This window comes from Mytilus galloprovincialis, chromosome 6 (genome assembly GCF_965363235.1).
Source record: "Mytilus galloprovincialis chromosome 6, xbMytGall1.hap1.1, whole genome shotgun sequence".
In the NCBI taxonomy this organism is placed as follows: Eukaryota; Metazoa; Mollusca; class Bivalvia; order Mytilida; family Mytilidae; genus Mytilus; species Mytilus galloprovincialis.
The window spans coordinates 25822836-25842660 of NC_134843.1; the positions used below are offsets into that span (position 1 = coordinate 25822836).

Sequence of the window (19825 nt, forward strand, 5' to 3'; positions counted from 1 at the left end):
AAGAATAATTCTCTTTTTTTCAGATTTATTTTGGTGGACTTCATATCTTTATTGTTACAATTAAATATTTAAGAAGCAATATCTGAATGAATAATATAAAGAAGATAAAATCTGATCAGTTATCCTTCATATTGATTTTTCTGATTGTGCAAATCAGTATTATTTTGTTGTACAATCTATGTAAGTGTGCGGGGACGAATCCAGCCAAATTAAAATGGGGGGTTCCCAACCCAGGACAAAGGGTGGGTTCCAACCATATCCCCCCATTCAAATGCATTGATCGGCCAAAAAAAAAGGGGGGCCAACCCTTTTTGGTGATAAACATTTTTCATTTAGCCTCAAACCATTAAAATCAAAACTGTACTGAAGTATGTGGTGTTGCATGGGATCTTGATTTTCTCTGCAAACATTTTTTTTTTATCATTTTGAGACAGTATTTGTATAGATTTTTTTCTTTCTAATTTGTGAACTTTTAATTATGTTTATGTGGTACAAATTTATACAGAAGCATTAGAAATTACATGCAAGATATGAAATTATGACATGATATTTGATAACCCTTCCACATCAAAATTCTTGATTTGAAAAAGTTTTAAACAAATTTACTAAAAAAATATGAAAAAATGAATAAATAGAAAATGTCTTAATGTTAATAAAAATAATGACAAAAGATCAGATTGCTCAATCAGTTTTCATTAAAAGTACACCTGGAGTATTTAAATTAATAATATTTAGTAACTTTATAGGTGTGTTATTTTTATTTCATAAAAGTAACATTGTTTTAGTGTTATGTTTTCCTTCATACCTATTTATTGGTTAATCATTATAAAGCATTTACAAGAGCCAGGTGGTCAGAAAGGCAGAAATTTTATGACCCCTTTAATCTGTGTTAAATAACAACAACAAAGTAGTATTAATTATCTGATATTTAGAAATAGTGGTAATTAACCTGTTAAATAACATGCATGTTTATGGCTTATGAAAGGGTTAATTTCAGTTCTAGAAATTGATAATTACTTAATGATAATTCAACCTGTAATAATTACACTTTGATGACCAAATGATAACACCCAAGAAGTGTGAACTATCAGCTATATGAATTTAAAACTTATGTGGTAATTAACCTGTAATAAAATTAAAGTTTAATACCCATTAAAGGGTTATGAGTTTAAGGCTGCTTTGAAGTAGGTGGCTTCTGAAGGAAATTTCAACCTATACAAATTTTGTTTTATATATCAGAAACTGGATGTCTAATATATACTTATATGAAATAAATGATGACTATTTTAAATTATCAGAATTTTTTAAAATAGGCCTACTGATCCATTACTTTATTTTTGTATGGTTATAATTAAGCTGTTGAGTTTTTCATTTCAAATTTTTACTTCTTTTTCCACAGCAAAACACTTAAAACCTTAATTTGAAACTTTGTCAACATAGTGATGAATTATATATATACACAGTATGAAAAAAATTACATTAAGTCCTAACTTTTATGTAACATGGAGTGTTGGTATAACACGTACTGCCCTAAATTTCAGGCTTCTTTAGTAAAGTTCAAAGTTTATTTGTTAAGATTCTGTAATGCCTACTATCATTTTACTTAGGTCTGCAGGAGTCTAAATCTGTACGCCATTTTTAGAATGGCAAGTTTAACCTAGATATCATGTACTTTGACTACGTCGGGTTTTTTTTCATTGAAAATTAGTCAATAAAGTGGAGATGAAGCCTACTATGAAGGAGACTTGAATTATTTGTTAATATGACGGCCGTTATTTGTCCTGTAATGGTTATTCTTTTACAAATTGTGACTTGAATGGGGAGTAACTGACTTGTGTCATTGGTACCAATACCACATCTTGTTATATTTATATATATGTTAAAACAGGCGATCTTTAAAGGTTTTCATAGAAGGTTATTATTCTATAAATATGTCTTTGTGCATTCATAGCAGAGGTGGATTTAGGGGGGGGCCCAGGGGTCCCGGGGCCCTCCTTTTTGGGAACAAATTTGGTTGCTTATACAGGGAATGACTAAAGCGTGACTGGAGCGGGGCCCCCTCTTAGGTCAGTCAGTGGGCCCCCACTTATGAAAATTTCTGGATCCGCCACTGCATAGTTATTGATTCATAAATGATTCTTAGCAGCTGAGTTCTAATAGTATATGATATCATCTAATTAAAACAGTGCTAATGCTACATCATATCTAGTTGATTGATAGTTGTGAAATGCGACCTTAGCAGGCTTCATCACATTAAAATTTATGCTCTTGTTATAAATTATTGCAATAAGAAAAAGATGTGTATTTAAGTTTAAGAGGGATGCTTTCTATTAAAAATCAGTATTGTAAATACATGTACATTTTTATGTCCACCTTATGATAGTAGAGGTGCATTCTGTTTTTTGGTCTGTGGGTTCATTCGTTCACTCATCCCTTCGTTCGTCCTGCTTCAGGTTTAAGTTTTTAGTCAAAAGGTATTTTTTGATGAAGTTGAAGTCTAATCCACATGAAACTTTTTTGTTTTGTATTCTACATGTTCCCTATGGTAGGAACTTTCTAATTTTAATGCCAAATTAGATTTTTATGACCCACCTACGATAGAAGTCTAATCAACTCCAAACTTAGTACACATGTTCCTTATGATATGATCTTTCTAATTTTAAAGCCAAATAAGACTTTTGACCCCAAGTTCAAAGTCAACTGAACAAAGAAAATGAAAGTGGAAGTTTCAGGTTAACCCTTTTTGGTCAAGGTTGTTTTTGATTAAGTTGAAGTTCATTCAACTTTAAACTTAGTACACATGTTCCATATGGTATGATCTTTCTAATTTTAATGACAAATTAGATTTTTTACCCAATTTCACAGTCCATTAAAAATGGAAAATGATAGTGTGAGTGGGGCATCTGTGAACTATGGACTCATTCTTGTTTACCCCAATTTTACAGCCCACTGAACATAGAAAATGATTTTGAAAGTTTCAGGTTAGAATATTTGGTCAATAAAGTTTTTGATGAAGTTGAAGTTCAATCCACTTGACACTTAGTACACATGTTCCTTAATGCCAAATTAGAGTTTTTAACCTAATTTCACAGTCCACTGAACATAGAAAATGATAGTGCCAGTGGGGATTCCATGTACTTGGGACCCATTCTTATTTATTTTAATTAATACAAAATATGGATTGATTTTCATGAATTTAAATAATTTCCAAATTAAACAATCTTTTCTAAATTTCATTTCACAGGCAGAAATTAACAGAGTAGTTAAAGATAACAAGTTCAACAGCACATCAGATAAAGGGTTTGAATCTGCCGTTACCTGCATTGTTAGCTTTTTAAGTGGCCTCCAACATACTCCAACAACAAGAGATAAGGTGAAACAAAGAGTAAAGAAAAGAATTTATAACCAACAAAGTTACCAGAAAACCAAGTAAGTATTATATACATGTACTGAATTCAAATTAACCAAGCTGAAGGTAGATGGGGTGTCTAAATTTTAATCCATAGAATTTTTTAATACTTTGCCACAATCATGACAATGTAGTTTATATTATATAATGGTTTTTTTTTCAAAAATAAAAAAAAAATATGAAGCTGACAGATTTTGTATAGATTATGCATGGAAAACCCAATTTTCCGCAATGAAGCATAAACTACACCATAGAATTTTGAGATATATATCTTATGAAAAGATAGCTAAAATAAAATGCTTTCAGTTAAGAAAAGAAAAAGTGGGGCCACCGGACCCGTTTTCTTGCTACTTTATAAAATAGGTAAATTCCTAACACATTCTATTGTAAAGTTACCTTAATCTGAATTATCTACCCTTGAATTTGCGGTACCTCCCCTTAAGTGGAAAAGTTGGAAAAAATTTATTCAAACAAAAGTGTTCTTTTTTTTGTAAAATACAACCATAAGTATAATAAAACATGTCATTTTCTATATTGAAATGAAAGTTCTTACACCTGAATTATCTACTTCTCTAAAAATTTGCACATTTTATTAAAGATCTAGACTTTGTTTTCTTGAATTTCCATATCCAAGATGGAGGAAGACACCCTATCTACCTTAAAAGAGAAACTGATAAATCTTTCCATTTTTTGGACCACATAAAAATTTCTGTCATATTAAGAAAAGTTTTTAAGTAAATGGATCATTATGAAATTGTACCACAAGGTTCCATACTACAAAGGAAGGTTGCATTTGATTTGGGGGGTTATGATCCTAACTATTTAGAAAGAAGGGAATAAAAAAAACAAGCATTTTATAAAACTTTTAGATAAAATGTTTGTCTTGACCAATTTAATGTGATGAATCTGAATTGTGTACCTTAACTTTTTATATTTTTTTAACTTGTTTTCAAGTGGGTTCAAAATTGAACTGTGTTCGCTTAAATTAATAATCAAATTCTCCAGGTCTCTGTTATGTGCCTAATCTTAATTATTTATTAGTACTGTGAGTTGTAATGTCCTTGTACATGTATATCAATCTGATTTAAATGTGTTTATTAGCTATAGGTCTTGGTAGGCATTGGTCTGCACTGTTTTCACTTTTAATATTCATGAGTTATGGTCCTTGACTGTCAGAAAAATTAAAATAAATATAACTTTTCTTGCTTTTTTTTTTATAAATTACATAATTTCTATAAAGAAATATAAATATTGTTATTTCAAGGCAATTTTTCCTTTTGGGTATTCATGCTACCAATGTTAAATTCTACAGTACATAGAAAATACATGTTGTAAGTGTAACAATGTAATCATTTACTGCTCAAATATAAAAAAGGAGATGTGGTATGCTTGCCAATAATAAAATTTTTCACTAAGTTAATATAGACAACTGTATGGCGATCAACAATGTGAAAACAAACCTTTTAGTTGGCATTAAAAGGCCCAGACTTGAAATTATGAACCAATTCAATTCATGGTCTACTTTCTAAAATTATAATTCATGTAAAAGAACTATAACAGACATGATTCATTGACACCATTGTTTTACAGAAATTGTGTACTGGACTAATTTTAACCTGGGGAGGGGGGCATTCACTTTGGCTGTTCGGATATTTAAAAGTCCTTGATTGATTGAAAAAGTAGTACTTTTTTTTAGATTTTTTGTGAGATAATTTGAGAAACACCAATCAAACCCATTCTGAAATTTTAAAATGTTTTTACTGTTATTAGAGTTCAATCTTTTTCTGACAATTCTCACTTATGCTGTTGGTGACAGTCCATGATTAGTAGTTTTTGGCGCTTTTCTGTCTTCACTTGGAACTTTACAACAAAAAGATTTTAATTTGGAAATCTGTCCTCCAATTGGACGTTTATGTTTAAAAAAAAAATGTGGTATGACTGCCAATGAGACAACTCTCCACAAGAGACACAGAAATTGACAACTATAGGTCGACGTACAGTCCCATATTGCACATTAGTATACTTTTGAGAACATTTCAACTACAAATTCAAACATATTATTCTTTATATGAAAACAGATGTAAATATTAATTTTAAAGATTTTCTTGTGCTGTAATGGAATTATTGGCCCGAATAAGTACAAACAATGGATTGATGTCACCTGTAAAATCTTTTTCTGTATTTAAAAATAAGACTTACCAATGAGTTTTCAACTTGAGTTAAGAAAATTATACATGAATATTGAACTGAAATACAAAAATGATATTAATGAACTGAAATGCAAAACTTTACTTATGAACTTAACTTTTATTTAGACAGATTGCTGAAGCCAATGGTGTCAGTGTTAAAAAATGCCAATCTATAGCTGTAAAAAGAAACTTAACTTACCCAATTGAAACACCACCAACAAATACCAAGCAACCAAGAAAATCTTCTCCAGTCCATTCATCTCCAGTCCTTTCATCTCCAGACCGTTCTTCTCCAGTCCGCTCATCTCCAGTTCGTTCATCTCCAGACCGTTCTTCTCCAGTCCGTTCATCTCCAGTTCGTTCATCTCCAGACCGTGCATCTCCAGTCCGTTCATCTCCAGACCCTGCATCTCCAGTCAGTCCCTCTGCAGTCCGTTCATCACCAGTCCATTCATCTTCAGTCAATCTGTCTGCAGTCCGTTCGTCTCCAGTAAATTCATCTCCAGTGAATTCTTCTTCAAGTAGATCTTCTCCAGGTCAACCCGTCACGTTGAGCTCACCTGAAGCTGTTGGGTCACCAGAAACAACTAAGTCATTAAATCCACAAGATATCATATCATCACCAGCATCAACTTCATCTTCTGTCACAACAAGGGTTAAAGTCTTCAAGAATTCTTCTGGTGTAACATTTCATATTCAGGACACTGTTTGTATTGCCCGTGGTAAAAACAGTTGCGATTATGCAAAGGTAACAAGTGTTTGGAACACAAAGGTGGACATAACTTACTTAAAGAAGACAGCTAAGGGCTTGAAAACATGGATCGTTTCCCATGACAAGCCATATACAGACAGCGTTCACATCAACACAATCTTTTTTTCATTTGGGAAAGCAGAATGGTCGTCCGACATTCATTGTACAATTAAAGACAAGCTAGCCAAGTTGTTTGAATAGGTGAACCAAATATGAATCAAAATTGTTATATTGTGTGAAATGCTATCAAAAGGCACATGTAGCTTTGAATTGAACAATGCCATGCTCTTATTATATAAACTGCAAAATATTTCACAAGTGTACATGTTTGCTAACTTGTAATGGAGTTATGTTTATATATATATATATGTAGGATCATTTCTCAGTATTGTCAAAAATGTTTACATGAATCATGATAATGTTTTTAATAAATAATCAGTGCTTTTTATTCCTGTACTTTTTTTGTGGTCATTTTGAAGAGAATAATCTATGCATCCTGAAATGAATCTTAAAACCCTAGAAAAAAAACCAAGTGATGGTTTTGAGTACATATTTTTGAAAACACACTGTGTTGCTATTATACATTAAAATAGAACATAAGAAGACACATGATACATGTAAACAACACTTGCTATTTTTCATCAGAAAGTATAAAAAAGACACATTGAATCCTCCATACATTGTCTATGAGCTTCATACTTTTATCTCTATGAACACCACTGAACAGAATTAAATCAAACTATGCAAATATGTTTCTGTCTCTTAGGGCTGTAACTTTGTTGTTTAGTCTTGTTATATTTAGAAGGTCTTCTCAGACCTCAATTGGTCAATTTGGTCAAATTTCAAAGATGTATATTTAATTTTTTATACTTGTTTAAACTTTGGTGTCTGTTGTTATATCAAAATGTCTAATTGTGAATTTCGAAGCCTACATTCAAACCTCTGTAGAATTTGTTACTTCTTTCTTATTGCGCATATTTGATGTTGATTACAGAAAAACAATCTCAGAAGTATAGATCATGAAAAGGTGTCTACACATTTTTGGTTTTTGGACATGCAAGACCATTTGATAAGACCTAAAACAATTGTGTAGGTAATTTTTCTCGCTTTTTTTTATTGATAGATATATATGTGCAATAAAAGCAGATTGGGTGATTAATGCTCCTAGAAGCCTCAATATAATTTATTATAAAATACTTGTATTTAAATGATATTTTGAAAATATAAATTCACAACTTATTAAAATAATATAAATGGTCAGGGAATTCGACATTTAATGGAAAATAAGGAAATGAAAATCTAATTACACATGAAGTAATGATCACAACACAATAATTTTCATTTTAAATATATTCAATTTATTGTTATTTTTTTTATAAGAAAATTCATATAACAAATACAAAAATATAGCAGGGACAGTTAATATTTTTGTTATTTTAAATCAATCGATCATACGTTTTAAGGTGTAATGTTATTTTTGTAAATAGATTGAAGAAATAATGCAATGAAATAGAAAATCACAAATTTCGATCTAGGGAAGGGAAGCAACTCTTTTATATAAACAAATACAAAAATATAGTCATGATAGTAAGGAAAGTGATTATTTTAAATATTTTAAATCAATCATACTATTCAAGTTGTAGTTCTTTTTGTAAATAGATTGTTGAAATAATGCAATGGAATAGAAAATCTAATGTTGATGATTAAGGGAAGGGAAGCAACTCTCTTGTATAAACAAATACAAAAATATAGTAAGGAATGTTAATATCTTAAATATTTTAAATCAATCATACTATTAAGGTTGTAATGTTCTTTGTTGAAATATTCGCAAAAAGTAAACATATTTAATCTGATTAGAATATTTTGTGCATAGCTACTTTTTTGATTGTAATTATGTTCAAATGCAATGAAATAGAAAAATTAACTTTTAATCAAGGGAAGGGAAGCAACTCTATTATAAATTTTTCCCTGTATGGTCAAGACTAATTCAGACTATGTCGAGACTAATTCATACTATGTCGAGACTAATTCAGACCATGTCGAGACCAGTCGAGACTAAATTTAAAAGTCGAGACAGGTCGAGACTGAGTCGAGACTGATCAAGCCTGGTCGAGACCAGTCGAGACTGTTCAAGAATTGGTCGAGACTGGTCGAGCATTGGTCGAGACTGGTTGAGCATTGGTCAAGACTGGTCGAGCATTGGTCGAGACCAAATTTAGACTTTAAAATACTCAATCAGACTTAATAAGTAAAGTCGAGACCTTAGTCGAGTACAAATCAGTACAGTTCAGTACTGTCGAGACAAGGTCGAGCCAGGTCGAGTAAAATGTGTGCTCGATTTTACTGGTCGAGCACAAAAACTGGTCAATTCAGACTCTGAGGAGTTTGTAGTGTACTTTGTACAAATGTCTGTACCCTGATTTTTCAGTGGACCAAACAAAGACTACTTCTGAACTACTTTGGGTTGGTAAAAAGTGAAGATTATCATGGACCTGAAAGACAAAAAAGATTTTAGAATTAGGTCATCACAGTCATGGGAAATATTTGTGTAGAATCACATCCACCTTCAAACAAAATATGAGTTCCTGAAGAAAATTTGAAAATTTATAGAAAATAGTAATAAATGAAAATTATATTTAACGCATAAGTACAAATGTATGTGTCTTTTTGTCTATTTCTTGCATGAATAGATATTTCTCGTACCACGCTTAACTGAGTGTGATAAGAAAGAAGTGATACGAACATCAGCATTAATTTGATTGGTTATCCAATATCCGACATAAGACAATATTACGGCATTTTCATTAGCTATTTGTAAGGTCATTGATGACTTTCAAAGGTGAAGATGAAGTACATTATGTCCATTGCAACTGACATAAATGATTTTTTTCAATAATTTATATACAAAACAAGCATACTTTTCACCTGACAATTTTCTTTTTGTCAAATTTTATTACATTCTGAAGTGTACAAAAAGTCTTTTAAAAAATGTCTGATGTTAAAGTTTCACACAGGAAAAGAACATATGACATCATATTGGAATGTGCAAAAGAGTAGATCAACGATTCACAGAATGTTTGGTTTAACACAATGAGAGTGTTGACCATAACAGAAATAGGTTTGACAACTTGTGAGAATGGGATACTATCAGATTATATGTTATGATCCTTTTATCATATGCTTCAACAATGGAGAAAAATAACAGTTTAATAAATTGATCCTTTTTAGTCGTTCTCAAATAGAAGTTCAAAAAGTGAAAAGTTTAATTAAGTCGGAAGCCAAATGTAGTACATCCGATATGAAATCTTTTTAACATATGCCTCAACAAAGTGGAAAAACAACAGCACGATATATTTTTATATTGACGATAAAAAAAATCAACAAAACATAATGATTAGTTTGGAAAAATTTGGAAAATCCCTCGTAAAGTTTCTTTCTAAATTATGCTAGAAACTTTTAAAAATGCATTTTTTTTAACCTTTTTTTTTTTCTTCTTTACGTAATATATTATCCTGTATCATAACAATTGATTAGGACTCTACTTTAATTGTAATGTTTTTCACTGAAAACGTACCATAGAGGTGTATGTTCCGGAATTTACGGAGTATTGAAAGAATGCCATGCAATAATGTTACAGAAAGGCATGTGATAACAATCGAAGCATGTGTTAATTTTTCATATCAGCCCGTTAAACACAATTTTGGAAAAATATGAAATTCACGTAAATACAATGCTATTATCATTCTGTAAAAATTATATGTTATTTGCTATAAGTATATGATAAAGCTTGATATCAACTCTCATTATTAAGTTTAAATAGTAATAATCAACCGCTAAAGGCTGGTTTATTATTATATTGAAGTTAAATAACTCAAGTTGATATCAAGCGATATCCCATTTTCACTCATTATGAAACCTTTAATTATCAATCACCCATTATTAAGAAGTAGGTTAATATCATAAGTCATAAGTACTGTCATAAAAACTTACATTAACCCAAACATCTGAAAAATCTTCATATATCACTTGTAAAGGGGGATAATTCATGTTGTAGTCATAATCTGACATCTCAACATCTGTATCCATGGCAACAGGAATAAAACATTCCATAGGAATGAGAATTAAGGAAAGACGCATCTGCGGACGATTCATCAACTGTGCATACACACTGAAAAAAGATGAATATCTCAATAACTAAAATGATTATCAGGGAATGTTTTACAAAACTATAATTTCAAAACATATAACAAAGTGTCAAGTGCATTTCAAAATTTGGTGGAGACATTATCAAATTGCCAAGACTGCAGATATCATGAAAGTAGCTACTACTAATCAAGTGTCTTACCTCATAATCCAGTGTGCAGCCTTTGGAGTAGGATCTGCTTACCCTTCAAAGCACCTAAGATAGACCCCATATTACGGTGGGGTTCCTGTTGCTCAGTCTTTAATTTTCAATGTTCTGTTTTGTGTTCTGTTGTTTGTCTGTTTATTTTGTTCTTAGCCATAGCATTTTTAGTTTATTTTCAACAGGTTAGTTTGGATGTCCCTTTAGTATATTTGGCTCTCTTCCCTGTCTATGAACTGTTTATTAAGTTACCATCAAGTATCTAGTCTGGCCTAACTTTGTATTGACTAACAGTCAAGCCTGCCCAACTATGTACTAACTTACTATTTACAATCAGGTGTCCAGCCTGCCCTAACAATGTATTCCATCCATGGGAAGAATGTACATAACGGTTCGTATAACTGTTTTTCTATGATATTATCCTGTATCTGAATTTAAAAAAAAGTCATACAGAGGTATTGAAAGGTTTAATACATTGAAAACAAGGGAAACTGTGAGCTACTGCTCATTGATGATACCCCTGCCAAAATAATTCTGTAAAAAGGAAGTTGTAGAGTGATGAATCTGATAACACATCACACTGTATTGCTGACTCATATAAACCCTGAAACCAAATTTCAGAAATCCTTTGAATGTAGTTTCTGAGAATGATGCGACGAAAAATTTACCTTGGACGGACGGACAGACCAACAGATGGACGAATGGACAAACACTTGTTATAAGGAGGCTCGCGGGTACAAAATTTCGGCAAAAAATTAAACATTTGTTTTTTCATAACAAATTTTATTTATTACACTATTAGTCATTACTTTATGATATGGTACAAAAATCAACCACAAAAATCGATTCGGTTTGGCCCCAGATGACTTTTAAAATGTTTATATCATTGAAAAAGCTCCAAATTATCTCCCTTTGGTCCAAAAATGCCATTTTTTGGCATTAGAATTGAAACATCTTTTTTAATACATCGGTGACCTACGTATTTTATTATTGTTTTCAAATAAGCTGTACATATACTAGGTAATTGTTAAATTTAAGTGATTTCTGTAATTAGGTTATTTTTTTATTTCGATTTTACCTCAATTTCTCTTATTAGTTCAACAGAAAAAAAGGACATTAACAAAAATGTTTGCTTCTGTCGGAGGCAGATTGTGAGCTTAAACGGACGGTGACCCCATTTTTAAATTTCATTTTCTATTAAGTATCGGTTAAAGATCATTTATAAAAAAATATAGCGAAATCCTATATTAGAAAGAAAAAAATGATTTATACCCACGAGCCACCTTAAAGCAAGAGAATAAATATATTAGCATAAAATGTTCTGTTCACTAACACATACCAAAAACATGAAAAGAAAATGTGAAATTTTTTAAATGTTAATACACTGGATATATAATTAGTGCTATCCCATTTAAACTCATATACTACACATGGATTGCACCCAAGTAGAGAATGGTGGGGTCATCTACGTTATATCTTGATGACAATCATCACATCTCTTTGTTTCCACCAAAATTGCAATGCAAAAATGGGAGAATGCAAAAAAAACAATGAGAAAAAAAACTTCAATAGTTCATAGATACCTGTATTTTTACTTTTTCATCAAGATTTAATGATTAAAATATTGATTTTACAAAAGTGTCACATTAAATTACCTGATCATCTTCTCCAACTACAAACTCCACCAGTTTTAATGAACTTCTGGCATTAACAGTACCTATGAAAACATAACCAAACAAATTAAACACAGACACATACTAGTATCGATTCTTTAATTTTCTAAGAAAAAATGTATTCTCTAGATATTTGATTTGTGCTTTTGCCAAAGTCTACATACAAGTGTATAGTAAATGTGTACCTTTTTTAATCTTTCTTCAGTGTTATAAGAGTGTTGAATGCAAAATAAATAAGACATTGTTTAAATATTTTTCAGATTAATAACTAGGATTTTATATTGTATACCGCATATTTCCACTGAAAGAGTCCGAGAATGAAGCAACTAATAGTTATTGGTTCAAATTTTCGTTATCTACAACTCTGATACATTAATAAATAATACTAGAGCACACTCATGATATTAAAGGTCTATAAGTGAATTTAAGTACTTACACCTTATTTTTAGCCAGGATTTTTAGTATTCCTTATCATTTTGATGTTTTATATTTGTTTTATTATAAAAACAGTTTCTGCCTTAAAAAACATACCTGCCCTGGGATACCTGTATTCATCAACACCTTTGACATCAGATGGAGAGAAAATACTAAGAATTTCTACTTCTGATTCATCAACTTCCTCATATAAAATTCTATAATGGTTTGATTTTTTAGTATCTGGTTCCCACCAATAACCTGTATACCTGTCAAACTCTTCCTGCACAACAAAGGATGGAACTCCTGCTGTCATAGGGTCAGCAGCCAGACTACTTAACCCTAAATGTAATAAAAAAAATCTTGAACAGCTGAGTCTTTTTTGCTATGAAGGTTTTTGGTGTTTTTTTTTATTATCGTAAACTGCAAGTAGCCACTTTTTGTTTGATTGCAATAATAATGTATATGGATCCCAAGCATATAGTCTACTTTCATTCAACAATACAATAGTGTGCTAATAGTTGACAGATATCAAATCCATTGCTTGCTCTGTATTCCTAGTTAATCAATGTTCTAAAGACTAGAAATGAATGGATTTAAACATTATGTCCCTGGTGTACAAGCATATTTTATATACATTTGTACTATGTAAGTGATTAAAAGTCTATAAGAACAATCAACTCTTTATTGTTCATTTTCTATTTCAAATGTTTGCATTCTCTACAGGAATTTCAATAACATTGTATGATAGTACTTTTGTTTTTCTTTATATTCATTTATACATATAATGCAGAAGAAACAACAACATTTACCTTTGTGTGCAAATGTAAGTCTGCATTCCTGGTGTGTAACTGTGTTAGTCACCCAAATATCATTACAATGTACAAAAGCGACTAAGTCAGTATTCTTAGGACAAAGTTTAGGGTCTAGCCTGGCTCCTGTAGTACTGGTATTGATAAATAATGGTAATATGGTTTCTTCTGACTATAAAAAAATATATATATCAAATATGAATTATGGAAGATAGGTGTGACATCAATAAGAGAGGAACCAAAAACCACATTTTCATAAAGCCTTCAATAATTTGTGAGCAAATATCATATAGTCAGCTTAAAACTATTTTGAATCAGACAATATGTCAATGAATGAAACGCAGACATTGCAAAATAAATTTATACAAATTTTTTATTGTTTTTATACATCACAGGAAAAATATAATCTTGCACTCTAATACAATATTCGTGATATTACACAAATTTTTGTTAACTATTTTTTCTTTCACTTCTTTTTTACTGGAAATTTGTGAACCAAATTGAGACTTAATTGCTAAATATCACTACCAGCAGTTATAGATGAATTTCACCCAGAATTTGAATTCAAACTTTTTGGCACATACTTTTTTTTAACTTCTTGACAGAGAAAAAAATAATGGTAAAATTCTGTATTATTTGACTCTTTTTAATACAGGTCAAGGAAATGCTGATTTTTTAGATTTAAAAAAGTGACTCAGGTAAATATGGAATATATAAATTGCTCTTCAAAGGTTTGGAGTAAAACTCACCAATACATTTGAATCTATACATGAAAACAAACTATTGCATGCGGGGAAAACAAATTTTCCATCAGACATATCGTACGATGTGACACCATACGTTCCTAGTCTTTTTCTTTCACGTAACAACTGCTCTTCTCTGGAAAGCTGACCATTACTTAATGATGCCTATTTAAATAAACAACACATGAAACATTAAATAATTGTTTGAGCGTATGGTACTTATTTCAAAAGTTATCTTAAATACCATGTACAATGATGATTTTCATTTTGCATAATTAGTTAACAAATAATATATTTGCAGCTGCCAGGTTAATGTGTTCTTTTACAAAGTGAAAAACAAAAACAAGTGTTCTTTGAATAACTAAGTGTTTGAAAGCACATTCAATGAACCATGTGTTATTCTGATGTTTCAAACAGAACTTTGGATAAGTTAACTGCACCATATCAGGGTATTTCAATGTGCCTGTCCAAAGCAATAACCCAAATTGGATGGCAATTAGTGGCAATCTGTGTAAACATGTAGCTATTACCTAACGTGTTTAACTGATATGTGTCTTTTAAAAATAATTTATTTTAGTACAACTTGTAAATTTATGGTATACAAACTATTCTTGAACTGTATGCTGTCCTCAAGATGTCTTCAGGGTTTCATTATCTTTCATGTTGACTGGTACTTTCCACGTTTCTAGGTGGTACTTTTTAATTAATTCCATGAATATCTTATATAAAAATTCCTACATTTTGGCGGTACTTGTCAATAGCATAGGAGGGTAAAAGTATCGGGTACCGCCTCATAATGAATGGCCTGTGTCTTTGTCTGGTGTTTTTTTGTTTGTGTGTTTTAGAGTTGAGGTCTCAATTTTAAACACAATATATCTCTTTTTCTTCATAACTGATTCAATTTGATTGCAAGATAGTATTTCAGAAATTGGACTGTAAAAATGTGACTGGTGAAAGTTCTAAAAATCTGTTCATTTCTTTTAACAGACATGACAGATGTAAGTATAATAGAAAGGTGTATGGATTGATAAATTTTACATATTAGAATACCTGGAAAGAATCTAAAAGATTTTTCCACTGCAATCCTGGAACAATTTCTGTTGTTGCCTTTGGTATATCTACGTATAAAAGTGTGTTCTCTCTACAATTCTGTGGAATTCCCAGGAAATAAAGTCGTGTATGGGGTCCATGTTGAGTTTCTACAGTTCTAAAGGTGAAACTACTGGGAACTCTACTGGCTAGTGTCAATAAAAGTTTTCTTTTCTGTTTGATATCATGGCGTAGCATGTCCCAGGATCTAGGTGCTGATGGTTGTTTATGTTTTGGCGAATCAGAAGTGGCTAAATCACTAGAGTCCATCATCATTTCTGTTGCCATGGCAAGAAGTATGTGTAAGTATAAACTCTACTGGTGGATTTCTGGCATATTCAATTAAAACTCTCTACAAATAGATAAAAAGACATTAATTCTGACCTCTCCAAATAAGATTTATATGGTATTCACATACATCATGTACATTTGTTTGTTTGTTGTAATCAAATGTCTGAAATTGATGAATTGAGTTTACATACTTGTCTAATTTCCAAATTTTTATGTACAATGTTATATCTAAAGCAAGTCATTCAATCATAAAAATGTAGGTTACATTGTACATTGTTGTATATCTATAATACCTCAACTATAATATTCCAAAACTTGTAGTACTACAAGGTATATTCTGTTACATTGTATGTTATAAATATTTTTTTTCCAATTTGTGAAGGGACATAACTACATGTATCAGTCAGGGGTACTACTTATACAAGTAATTTTTATTTACTTCAAGAAGTAAAAATAAATATACACATACAAGTTAATTTGTAGAATACTTGTACAAGTCAATTTTATTGACTTGTATACATCATCATGATCATGTAGGTAAACAAAAAATTGGCTTAGTTATGTCCCTTAGACATTCAGATTTTTTTTACTTGTATGAATGTAAAAAAGTCATCCTATCTTCTTTTCATGAATACATAGGATTTCTTTGCTTTAATAGAATTTTAAATTGTCTGTCTAGTATAAATAATAGACATAAGATAACAGTAGCCTGGGTTCCTGGCTCACTGATTCCTAAACGCTTTACAGTACCTATGGACGAAGTATGATTGGGACAGGATGCCTATTGACCAAGTATGATACACCTTATCGCTAATCCCAGCTGACCTGGCTGCTTGAACTTTTGACGCATACAACACTCTTTTCCATTGTGGTGTCAAATATTTCGTTTTATGACGTCAAAATTTTACGTGAACCTGTGTGATATCCAGTAATGGCAGACAAATAGCTATACACCTTATTGCTATTTAGTCCAATCTGGGAAAAACAGTCGTTTATACAACTTCCTGTTTGGGTCAGGCTTCCGAAAATTAGAGGTCATCAGTAGTGAGATGAGGGAAGAAAAACTTTAGAAAGCGATCATTAGTAAACTTAAATAGATTAGATCTGTTTAGATTAGATAAATTTCTTTAAATTTTTTTTATTTTTTAACTTTTCATGTCATTTTGATTACCTGATTAACCAATTACATTCTATACATTGATTCTTTAATATTTTTAAAGCGCCACCTACAATATCTAAGTACAATGGAGAAACTACATTAGTGATAATAATTTTACAAGAGAGGATAATTTACAAGAGAGATTACCCTGTCATCACAACAAAGATTGAAGATAAGTCCACTTTTAAAAAAATTTAAATTGAAGTAAAAATTTATTTTCTTAGAAGTAAAAATAAATGTGCTAAAGTCGTTTGAATGCCTTGTTTGAGGTGTTAAGTGTATTGTTTTATGGAGGATTTCAAAAGACTGATATAAACATTTCTCATTAAAAAGTATCATGCATGATGCATTGTTCAAACAGGGTCCCAGATAGCTTCAACTGGATGAAAAAGTTGTGTAATTTTAGAACTTATCTGGAATGGAATAAATACATGTAGCGATAAGTGTATTGGGTCAGGATGCCCATCAACCAAGTATGATTGGGTCAGGATGTCATGCTGAAGATAACAGCTCTTATGAAAACATCAATTAGTGATGGTGCAGCAGTTACTGTTACACTAGCTGACATTTAACAGTGTTTAAGAAGCAAACTTTAAAATTTTAAAAGTAATTTTATCAACATTTTTTCATTTCAAGAAAGATGTTTAGGTTTAAAAGCTGCATGTCTATAGCACACAAAATTATAATTATATCATGGCATACCCTTCAAGTATGAATCATTTTTTATAAATACGTATATTTATATGCGTTCTTAGAATTTTTTCTCATGACTTGAAGTTGAACTGTTGAAAAATTATAACGATTAGACAGAGATAATTTTAACAGATTCATGTGTGATGTTGTTATTTGAATTAATCTTCCCGTTGACATTTGAGAATTAAAAAAATAAATGCATCATAGACGGTAAATTTCTAACTTTGTACGATTTTCAGGACAAACTGTTCTGTTGACAAAAGAGATAAAACTTTGGAGTGACCAACTACAATAAAATACAAAACATACACGGACTGAAAAATGTTTCCGGGTTTACATCCTTTTTTCACAACATGGCTATTTACACACATATGTAAAGACTATAACAACTATCTTCGATTTTAATAAGTTATCTTTCAGAAAATCTTTTTAAAAAAACCTTCCTGATGCATTTGTTTCTATATACTATATTTGGGCACACGTCTTGATGTATAAGGTGTGTTTGAATAAACATCTTTAGGTACTTGTCCATACCTGTCACCCTATGAAAATGCATCGAAAAATTAAACAGTTTCCAAAACATGTTCCAATGGTTAAGTATTAACTTAATTAGAATTACGAATTTGACGGTATTTCAAAGAAAAATCACGTATGAAATCAGTCTGAAGGCTTAGGAATCCTTGAAAAAAGGGGTCATTTTCGGAATTCCCGGATTATTTAACGACACAGCGGGTATCCCGGGTGACCTCTCAACCAGTTCTGGAAACTTATCAAATAACCCCGGGTGGTTTGATTAGTAGTTTGGTTTAAAAAAGTAAAATGGTGACCATGTAAGAGTATCTCATATATTTCTACAGCTATAAATTATGAAACTGGTCATCTACACAATGCTCTGGCAAGTATCCAGACTTCTGCAAAAGACATCCAACGTCTCCCCATCAAACTACGACTCCTTACTGGTACATATATTCTCCAATGTAATAGGGCAGCTTTTAACTAGATTGACATCAACTCAACATGTCTTTTGTGTGAGGAGGAGTCTGGAATCTGAAACATTATACCATTTCATTCATTCATGTCCTGTTTTAGCTTCTGCTAGAAATCATCACATGCTTGAACTTTTACACATTTTCAATAATAGCGAGCTCTGCGCGAAGTGTAGAAAATTAGAAAAGCTAGAAATTCATACACAACTAATATTGGATGCTTGTGCCTTGCTCTGTAATTGTCAATGTAAATGTGGATGTACTGACTTTCTTCATCTTGTAGAGTACATTAGTAGAAAACTTTGCTTTGCGTTGCATATTAGACGTAATACACTATTATTAACATTACCGGTGAATAAAAAGAAAGGGTTGCTTGCAACCACTCAGTCAAAGGCGTGAATATTTAAAATCTAAATTGTTTTTTGTTTTAGATTTTAAAGTGTGAGAAATATTTAATATGTGTTATATACACCAATATATTTATTCTACTCTGAAACCAGAGGTGTGCCTTTCAAAGGCAGGATATTCATACAAGACAAGATAATAGCGGAAAAAGGTTTAAAAAAAGGCAGTGTCTGCGCGTACCCGCATGTGGGTACGAATAGTCAAATTTACTTTCTAGGCTGCACGTACCCACATCCGGTTTTATAATAAAATGCCGTCGGATCGGGAATGAAACGTGAAATATATACAGAATTTGTTGCAATTAGTGAATAAATTGGTTAAAACTACTCAGAATTTTATAAATATACACATATATATATAGGCAAGTGAACAGTTTTTTCTCAGTTAGTAAATATTCTTAAAATGGAAGAGAGTGATATTATAACTGTGGGGAAGACATTTCAGACTTATAATGAATTAGAAAGATTTGTACAGAACTAACAGGCGTTAAATTTCATACAATTGTATAAAAGAAATTCGCAGTCTATAGCAGCCGCAGAGAAAAGAAGAACCGGGAGAACAAAAATTAAAGAAGATTTAAAGTATAACAGAATAAATTTTTCCTGCATTCATGGTGGGAAAAAATTCCAAACAAATTCGACAGGAAAAAGGCCGAATACAAGGTATTTGTTTTAAATTGTAGTTCAGTTTAATCGAATTTGCCGCGTTTCTTTTCAGTTTTTTTTTTTATGTCGATTATTTTTAGGTTTTGTATTGTAAATCGTTCTTGATATTAAGGATATGTCTAATTTCAGTACTTTCCAAATGGAATGTCCTTTCCACATTAAACTTGGTGTAACTAAAGATGGGCAAAACCTGATTGTGAG

At 31.2% G+C, this 19825-nt stretch overlaps 2 protein-coding genes across 2 annotated transcripts in view; one reads left to right on the plus strand and one right to left on the minus strand.

Annotated features, from left to right (window-relative positions):
• LOC143079256 (uncharacterized) overlaps window positions 1–6796 on the plus strand; it is a 16121-nt gene extending 9325 nt beyond the window's left edge. The window contains exons 2-3 of the mRNA XM_076254492.1: window positions 3245–3429; window positions 5725–6796. Of these exons, the coding sequence (XP_076110607.1) occupies window positions 3245–3429; window positions 5725–6550 (1011 nt within the window). The 3' untranslated portion in view covers window positions 6551–6796. The remainder of the gene's footprint in view (window positions 1–3244; window positions 3430–5724) is intronic.
• Window positions 1–17873, minus strand: part of LOC143079255 (dipeptidyl peptidase 9-like) — a 71298-nt gene extending 53425 nt beyond the window's left edge. Inside the window, exons 1-9 of the mRNA XM_076254491.1 lie at window positions 17792–17873; window positions 15387–15777; window positions 14343–14501; window positions 13594–13765; window positions 12899–13123; window positions 12350–12411; window positions 11019–11122; window positions 10340–10517; window positions 8743–8841 (exon numbers count right to left, since the gene is read on the minus strand). Coding sequence (XP_076110606.1) covers window positions 8743–8841; window positions 10340–10517; window positions 11019–11122; window positions 12350–12411; window positions 12899–13123; window positions 13594–13765; window positions 14343–14501; window positions 15387–15713 — 1326 coding nt within the window. The 5' untranslated portion in view covers window positions 15714–15777; window positions 17792–17873. The remainder of the gene's footprint in view (window positions 1–8742; window positions 8842–10339; window positions 10518–11018; window positions 11123–12349; window positions 12412–12898; window positions 13124–13593; window positions 13766–14342; window positions 14502–15386; window positions 15778–17791) is intronic.
• Window positions 17874–19825: the final 1952 nt, after the last annotated feature.